At 52.1% G+C, this 9,001-nt stretch overlaps 1 protein-coding gene across 1 annotated transcript in view; it reads right to left on the bottom strand.

Annotated features, from left to right (window-relative positions):
* Positions 1-1,374: 1,374 nt before the first annotated feature.
* STMN4 (stathmin-like 4) overlaps positions 1,375-9,001 on the bottom strand; it is a 20,259-nt gene continuing 12,632 nt past the window's right edge. Inside the window, exons 2-7 of the mRNA XM_008578540.1 lie at positions 7,919-8,010; positions 6,817-6,912; positions 5,497-5,705; positions 4,163-4,354; positions 3,417-3,470; positions 1,375-1,412 (exon numbers count right to left, since the gene is read on the bottom strand). Coding sequence (XP_008576762.1) covers positions 3,450-3,470; positions 4,163-4,354; positions 5,497-5,705; positions 6,817-6,912; positions 7,919-7,931 — 531 coding nt within the window. The 5' untranslated portion in view covers positions 7,932-8,010 and the 3' untranslated portion in view covers positions 1,375-1,412; positions 3,417-3,449. The remainder of the gene's footprint in view (positions 1,413-3,416; positions 3,471-4,162; positions 4,355-5,496; positions 5,706-6,816; positions 6,913-7,918; positions 8,011-9,001) is intronic.

The raw sequence follows: 9,001 nt of genomic DNA, 5'->3' as shown, positions 1-9,001 counted from the left end.
AGAGAAGCCAGGGGAGAGGCCACACAGCTTGAGTGACATTGTCACTGGCCAAAAGGAAGGCACACCAGCCCAAACAGGACACATGATAGCTGTAAAGCAACTACTTTGCCCATCCTAGTGAATACCAACTTAATATAAATCCTGCTGATAACCCAAAATAATTGAAAATAAAATTGTCTTAAAGAAGAAAACCTGGGAAATGGTTTGCTAAAGGGTCAGTTTCAGGGCAACACCCTCAAAAGATACTATTTCAATATGTCTTGTCAATTATTTTTGTTTACAAACACCCAAAGCAAAGAATTATTTTCATTTACAAACACCCAAAGCTCCCAAAGAGATTTTGATGTAAATTGAAAGTTTAAGAACCACTTTCTTGGTCGTTTCATGTGTCTCAACTGGTTGTGAGCCATTTCGACACTGGAATTGCTTTGCGACGCTTGGCAGCTCGCCCCAGGCTGAGCACATCATTGGAGATTTCGGTTTTCAGTGTCAGGGGCTGGGCTTTGGTGGGCCCCTGGGGCTGTCTTGGAAATGGGTGTTCATCACCTGCATAATCCTGACCAGCCACCGCCATTCTCTGTCTTATATACAGTGCTTAAGTAAAGTGCTGTACAAACAAAGCTCCAGACAAGTCCCACAGCCTCTCCTTTAATGGGATTGCTGCTCCTAATCCCTTCTATATAGAAATTCTAGAGCAGCAACTGATTAAAATGGGTTTCTGTTTTCAAGGGACATCAAGTCTAATAGATGAGAGAGATAGGTAAATAAACAACTACACAGTAATCAAAACATATAAAAATACAGAAATACTGGCAGTGTCAGGGAAATTAATAGCTAAACTGTGTTTAAAAGAATGGGTGGGAATTCATTCAACCAGGCAGGGAAGAGCAGCCCAAGCCAGGGAACAGCATGTGCAAAGGACGCAGGTGTAAGTCCGTGTGGTGAATCAGGAAAGGAAGGGCAAGTTTGGTGAAAGAGGCTGCAGGGAATGGAGCTCCCTCCTGGCCTTGGAAATCCAGTGGGAGGATGGAGACTCTGACCATGGGGTAAATTTATGAAAATGGACCGGCTCGGAAGAAGCTGGCTGTCAGGATCACAGCCTCTCACCTTCTCAAGCCCAGCAGCTTCCTAAAGCCCCTGGGGCTCAGCCTGGATGTCCTGGCTCTGGTGTCCACACTTATTTCTAAGGCAGTGACTCTCACAAGGTTTCAACTGCCACACCCAGTAAGAAATACATTGTGTGCTGTGACCTAGAACATACACACACAAAATATAAAATTGAAACACAATTTCCATGAAACAATACCTTCACCATCACCTGTGATGAATGTCAATACTTTGTTTTCTATTCTATTCCACAGACGGAACAAAGAGAGATCCTTGTTCTTCCGCACCTCCTCCGCGTGCTTGTCCTGAGAAAGGAGGGAGGGAAAAGGGCAGGTCACCCGAGGCTGCCCGGGGACAAGGGGAGGCCGAGGGGCGGGAGGACCGGGCCGGGAGCCGGTGTCGCAGAGGCCACCCCGGGCCGCAGCCTCTGCCTCCCTCCCCCAGTCACTCTGGGCTCCGACTGGTCGCCCGGCCTGCCCGCGGGCACCCCGCACAGCACGTGCACCTGCCCCTGCTTTTATTTCGTCCCCATCTCCTTCTTACAGTCACCTTCACCCTGTTCCTGAAAGATGAGGACAGAGGAACTCTTGGGGATGCTGCCCAGCTCCCAAGGTGGACTTTCTTACGCCTGCGGTAAGAGAACCTTCTCTTGCTTCACGGAGTAATGGAGCCAGAGGATGGGATCCACCCTCCACGGCCCCCTGCTGAGGGGCTTGAGCACCCACTTCTCCAGTCGGTCCTGTTCTCTGATCTTTAGAGAGGGGCGTGGATGGGAAATGCTTCCACCTCTCCAGTTCTGAAATCTTAGTGTCCCCTGCAGGGCTGGGTCATGGTCCTCCCATTTCTGTGCCTTGCACTCACATCCGGCCGCCTAAGATGCTGACTTCCTGTGGGCAGGGACTGTGTCTTTTTCTTCTGTGTATTTCCCAGTATTGCACTCACATCCGGGCAGGCCTAAGATGCTGACTTCCTGTGGGCAGGGACTGTGTCTTTTTCTTCTGTGTATTTCCCAGTTCCTACTGCAGCACCTTGCCCATGGCACGTGTTCCATAAATGTTGTCCCTACCGGAGCCCAGCATTATCACAATAGGGTGACAGAATCAGCCTGGAGTAGACCCATGAAGGCAGTCCAGGTTCCCAGGATGTACCTTAAACTACAGGGATGTCCCTGGAGAGGCCCTAGAACTTTCTACGGCCTGGGAGTGGGGAGCAGTATGTCTAGGGTAGTGGTTTGCAAACTCAGCTATGTATCTTCAGGACCTAGGAAGCGTAGATGATCCTCAGGCACCTACAGAACCAGAGTTAATGGTCTGGGGTAGGGCCGAAGTATCTGTATTGTTAAACTTTACCCCAGGTGAGTCTGGCAGCGATCACCAGTGACCCACACAGACACTGGCAGAGAAGCCATTGTTGAAGGTGTCTCTGGCCTGGCACAGGGCAGAAACCACACCCCTAGCTCTCACCCACCTCCTGCCTCCACCAGTGAGTAAAGGTGAGTGGGATCAGGTCCCAAAGGAACAATGTCCTCTCAAATCTTGCTTCCTTGAGTCCACGTCATCTCCAAAGCAGTTACTCCAGATGCGGACCTTCCTGGTCTCTCCTCCTCTGAATCTACCTCCATTCCCAGGTGAGCTCACTGAGCAAAACCCCAGGCTTCTGGACTCCCCTTCAACTCCAATGGGACATTGCTGATGAAAGGCTGGCAGGACAATTGTGGGCTGGTCTCTCTGGGACAGGTAGTGAAAGAGTCACCTGGACTTGGAGCCAAAAAGTGGGGTTGTCACTCCAGCTCCACTGCTTATCAGCTGTGCAACCCTGGGGAAGTCAGCTGATCTTCTCTGACATGGTTTCCCCATCTGCAACCAGGACAACACCTGTCCTACTTACCTCGTGGACCTGTTGTGAGGACAGTACTACGATGAAATAAAAGTGTTTTGCAAACTGTCTTTCAACTGCCATATCACGAGTCTAGCCTCAATTATTTGTTTTGGATTTGGCCTAAGAGCCCGTGTTCCATCCTGTCCCAGCCCCAGATTTTTCTTCAAGAGTTTGCTCCAAGTCATCCCACAATAATTGGAGGAGCCTGATGTCAGACCCAGATGGCTTCCCTCCACTGTGGCACTGGATGGAGGCCTCACTGGCCCCTGCAGGATGGAACACCAGAGCACAGGACCTGCCTGGTGCTGCCAGCCCCAAGGCCTACGCAGCGTTCATATCCCTCGTGAAGAAACCACATCTCTCTAGTAGCTGTTTCCAAGGGCCTATGACTAGGTAGATGGGCAGGAGGGAGTGGGGACCACGCTGCTCACCATGGGACGAGGCCACCGATCGGGTCCCGGGAGTCACCGCGCAGCAGGCGGCTCCTGGAAATAAAACACAGAGCTGGAGCTCTCCCAGGAGCTGCAGGAGAAACTGGGGCAGACTTGAGACTCGGGAAATGAGGCCAGCGTGTTCTCAGCAGGACAGGCTGTAGTTCTGCTGACACGTGGGACCAACCCAATCTCTCATTTTCCTCCTATTTAGGTGACGCCATTCGGTTTATGAACTAAAGGCAGCGTATTGGAAAGACCTGTGACCCACTCGGACCATGTCAAGCAGTTTGGAGAGAATCATGTTTCCTGCCCAATGGGCAGCTCAGCTCATTATACCCTCGGCTTAGAGCCAAGAGCTCAAGTCAGCATCTTTCATTAAATGGAATCAGTCCATTCAAGAATGAAGCCAGGAACACACAAGCACTGGCCTATCCCTACTCCCCTGCATGACACAGGCTTTCTCTAGGAACTAAGAAGTATAATCTCCCTAAGACAGTGAGAAATTGTGATTGTGCAAGTTGCAGAATATCTACCGAGGAAATCCAAAGATTAGTTCATACTTCCTGCCTATGATTTTCCAAATCATCCCCTTGGAGCTCTCTAAAGATCCTGCCTAACGAAACTATCCCCATTCCTGCCTGAGGCTGCTTCCTCCCTGAAATGATCTGCAGGTGCACGTGGACTTGCCACGAAAGGCAGGCAGAGTGTCCCGGGAGTCTTCTCTCTCATCCGGGACCGCTCACCTTCTCTTGCAGCCGTTCCAGCATGGCGGCAAGGTGGGCTTCCCGGTTCTCCTTATTGGATTCCATCTTCTGGGCCAGTTTTTCCTTTGCCATCTTGATGAAGTTGTTGTTTTCCTCGATGGCTTTTTGGATCACCTCCCGCTCGTGTTCTCGTTTCTCTGCTAGGTGTTTCAGGAGCTCGGCTTCCTGGTACTGGGGAAGCACAGAGGAAGAGAGGGGCCCTTCAGGGTGAGCAGGCTGGGGTGTATTTTTACTTACATGGCTTAAAAGCTCCATGCCCAGGACACGTGCCTCTCTGAGCCTGGTCATCAACAGGAGGCAAGGACACTTTCTGGATTCTCCTACCACCTGCAGAGCCTTCCACATTCTTTGACTTTGTTTTCAGCCTTTTTCTAAATATTCTCAGGACCCTTTTTGTCATGGCCATCATTCATTCATTCATTCATTCATTCATTCTCAAATACTAAATGATCTTATACTATATGCCAAGCACTATTCTAGCAACCTGGGAAAAGAAAAAAAGTCCCGTAGAGATAAAACATACACAGTATAAATAACTGAAACTCAGACTGGCATGTGACATACACCTTAGAGGCAGAGAGGAAGCTCCATGGGGATTCAATGGAGGAGATTATTTTCTGCTTGAAAGATGAAGAAAATCTTATGCCAAGATGGCATCGTAGAGATAAAACATACACAGTATAAATAACTGAAACTCAGACTGGCATGTGACATACACCTTAGAGGCAGAGAGGAAGCTCCATGGGAATTCAATGGAGGAGATTATTTTCTGCTTGAAAGATGAAGAAAATCTTATGCCAAGATGGCATCAGATTTGGGCCATGCGAATTAATGGGAAACACAAAACGCACGCCTTTCCCCCTCTCCACCAGCGAAGAAGCTCTTTCCTTAACTGTGCAGCCTTTCCTTGAATCCTTGGTATTTGTCATTGTCTCACTGTTGCCACCCTTGGAAGTATGCAGTGCAATGCCTTATCCCCCAACCAAACTGTAAGCTCCTAGAGACCAGGGGCTTCTAATTCTTTGTTTCTTTCCCTCAACGCGGCTCGATCTCTGCCCTGCACATGGGAGGTGTTGCCTGGATATATGCCTTATCCCCCAACCAAACTGTAAGCTCCTAGAGACCAGGGGCTTCTAATTCTATGTTTCTTTCCCTCAACGCGGCTCGATCTCTGCCCTGCACATGGGAGGTGTTGCCTGGATATGTGCAGGTTGATGGTGACCTTGCTGCAGCTCAGGGCCACCCCCCGCATTCAACTCCCCATGCTCCCACCCCATGCTGAGATGGAGGGAAGAAGGGAAGGCAGTTTTCACCTTTCTTCGCTCCTCAGCGGCCTCTAGTTTCTTCTGGATCTCTTCCAGGGATGGGTCTCGCCGCCTGGGCAGGGAGGCATTGAACTCCGGCACCCCGTCAAAGGAGGGTGGCTTCAGGATGACTTCGAAGGACTGGCCTGAGGTACATTTGTTCAGCTCGATGACTTCCATGTCAGAAATGACACACCAGTTCAGGTCCACCGTGTCTGCTGCAGAAGGCAGAAAAAGGGCTGCTGACCCCCCTAGAAGAGTGCATGGGCACCCGGGGAGCATGCACACGTGTGTGCAGATGTGGGGATGCTGGGGCCCACCACACGCCCGCGCCCAGGGTCTGGCTCAGTCCTGGACACTGGTACGTAGGCAAAAATGGGTCTGATGGGGCTGATGGAGTATGTAGCCACAGTGAGGTTGCAGACTCCAGGAGGAGGGGGCCCCCGGGACATGGGATTTCTGATCACAGTGGCCACAGTGTTAGCTGTGTTTGATTTCAATTCCACCACCAGCCTCCTCGGTCGTCTGAGTGCTTGCTCCAGCTGTCACTGGTGGGGACAGACAGCAGTGCCTTTGCCCGGCCGTGCATGTGCCATGCCTGGCTGCCTCCTACCCCGCTCCCTTCTCTCTCTCCAGGCAGCACTGCCTTCCCGCTGGCTGTGATCTTCCCTCCTACACTGTCTCCCACACCAGCCTAAACAGGAGAAACAGTCTCAGTCAGCCGAGCACTTCGTCTGTCACTGCCAGACAAGCCCCTCCCTTCCTTTGAACCCAGAGATGAGGAGTAACCTGTTCCCCAAGCAGCCCTGGGGAGGACGTGGTCATCCGGTGCCTCCTGCCAGTGGACTGTCGCTGCCACAGGCCCCACGTGGCACGTCTGTCACAGAGCTGCCTCGCATGGCCGCAGGTGGAAAGCTGTCCTCACCTCCGGACTCTCCCAGAACCTTCCCCACCTACCCTTCGGACACCTGTTGACCGTGGCAACTAGCGATTCACACCGAGTCTCTTCTCTCTAGTCTAGGTGTTCCCCGCAGGCGGAATCTCTGCCTGGGCCACCTCTACATCCTCCGCAGCATCGATTTGTTAAACAAAGGAACGGGGTGGCACTAAGGTCAAGAGCATCTGGGGAGGGCCTGACTCAGCCCCTCATCCGATGTCCAGTGTCCCAGGCTGCGCCCTGTGGCCCAGACCCTCAGTGGTTTCACTGCCTCTGGGAAGGGAATCGGGACACGGGGAGGAGAGTTTCATGAACCTGGGGTGGGAGTTGCTGTCCCCGTGAACATAGGACCCAGGAGCCCTCCACCCTTACTCTCCTGAGCCTTCACTGACCTTCATATTTGTAGGACGACTTGTTCAGGGGGTCAGCCAGGAAGCAGGAACAGAAGAGGGACACCAGTGGGAGCTCCTTCATCTTCTCTTTGTAGGCTGTGGGAACACCCGGGCAGGTGAAGATGGGGGACACTCCTAGCCTCAGATCCAGCATCCGTGTGAATTTGGGGACCTGAGCAGCCCAGGGTCCCAGCATCCACAGAGGCACCCAAACCACCCAGACCCATGCCTAGGCCAGGGACCCAATCCCCTTCGCCCTGGGCCACCTCGTTTAGGATTCCTGTGTGTGATTCCAACCCACCTCTGTTCACCCAGTGAAACCTGAGCCTTCCGGAGCTCCCAGACGACCCCCACATCTTTCCCCCCAGTACATTTCTCCCCTCATAGCACAGAATCAGAATGTGCTCAGGTAAAGACCTCAAGTACTAGTGCCCACCACCCCATCCCCCCAAAACTGCACCAGGATATTCCAATTATTTTGCTCTAGGATGCAGGAAATCCACAGTCCTGCAACTCAAAGTACTTGGTGGTGCTGCCCTGAAGGAAGAGGACAGGCGGGGGACACATTCACCACCTCTCTCTGGTCCACCCCGCGCTGGTCAGCAGTGTCAGGCTGGGAGCCTGACCCTCCCAGCACAGTGGGCAAGGCTGGGGGAAGGTGTCCACAAAGGTTGGAACATACCTCCACCACCACGTGATCCATCTGAGTTTAGGAGGTCCCTGTCAGAGCCGCCCGCCCCGGCGTGGGCTCCCAGGGCCAGCATGCCTGACGTTATGCTCGGCATGCTCAGTTCCCTAAGCTGACCCCCCACACGGTTCTCGGCACCCTCCCCTCATTTCTTTTTACACTTTTGAAAACATAAGTAACTGCAAAAGTAAAGCACGGGGATTGTAAAAACCTTCGAAACACAGATGAGCAAAAAGAAGAAAAACTCAGCTGTGATCCCACATGCCACCAAGCTTTGGGGGTATTTCCTGCCAACCTTTTGTTTCTGGGCACGTGTGAGTGTGTGTGTGTGTGTGTGTGAGTGTGTGTGTGTGTGTCTGTGTGTAGAAATCGCCTATGCTATGGTGTGCCCCCCACCACAGCTTTTGTACCTACCAGCGAGAGTCATGTTTTCTGGGATCTGGTGGCTGAATCCAACTGAAAGTCACAGAGTGGGTCTATCAGCAGCTCAGGGCGCTGTCCCAAACCTGAGAAAAAGAGAGTATTTCACTGCTGAAATACTCCTAAAGAAGGTCTCTCTACAGAGAGGAGGGAATCTCAGGGTGCCTCCAATTGGTTTCGATCTTCAGGCCGTGTCCCCGCTCCCCACAACTCTCATTCCCCAAACACTTGCTCCCTTCCACAGCATGCAGATCAACCCATTCCCAGTCTCAAGCCCACGGAGTAGTAAACACGGGCTTCCCCCAACTGTGTCAGTCTAGGGCGTTCATCTTTCTCCCTGCACAGCTCGGTGGCCTGGCCCAGAGTGAGGGTGAGGGTGGCAGACATGTCCTCGGTTGTAATCAGCTGGGTGGTGTTAGCAGAATAACTGTGTGACCTCGGCTTCTCCCCACACATATGCTAGAACTCTTCCTAGCCAATTCTGACATGCGGGAGAGGGAGTTGGACAGAGGATCTTAAAATACCTCTTCACGTCCTCTGCCCCTGGAGCTACTGACCTAAGTTCTCTTCGACCCCATTTCAGACAACCCTGGACTCTGAGAAGAGATAAACATGAGGGAATGATGCCCTCATGATGTGGTTAGTGCATAGACAGAATTCAGCACGTGGGATTATCGTGGGAGCGCAGAGACCAAGCTCCCTACACAGCATGAGACCAGGGAGCCAGGGAGGAGCCCTCGGTGTTTGCAGCACCTGAACTGAGTCGTACAGGACGAGTCAGAATTAGACAGGAGATGGCAGGAAGGGCACTCTGCCAAGGGAAGAGCACAGGCAGGATCGGTGTCTCTAGGGATCCATCTCAAACAGAATAACTGTGTGACCTCGGCTTCTCCCCACACATATGCTAGAACTCTTCCTAGCCAATTCTGACTTGCAGGGAGAGGGAGTTGGACAGAGGATGTTAAAATACCTCTTCACATCCTCTGCCCCTGGAGCTACTGACCTAAGTTCTCTTTGACCCCATTTCAGACAACCCTGGACTCTGAGAAGAGATAAACATGAGGGAATGATGCCCTC

The sequence above is a fragment of the Galeopterus variegatus genome, unplaced genomic scaffold (genome assembly GCF_000696425.1).
Source record: "Galeopterus variegatus unplaced genomic scaffold, G_variegatus-3.0.2 Scaffold1711, whole genome shotgun sequence".
NCBI classification, from domain to species: Eukaryota; Metazoa; Chordata; class Mammalia; order Dermoptera; family Cynocephalidae; genus Galeopterus; species Galeopterus variegatus.
The sequence above is the reverse complement of the archived record's forward strand: the minus strand, read 5'-3'. Positions and strand labels throughout refer to the sequence as shown.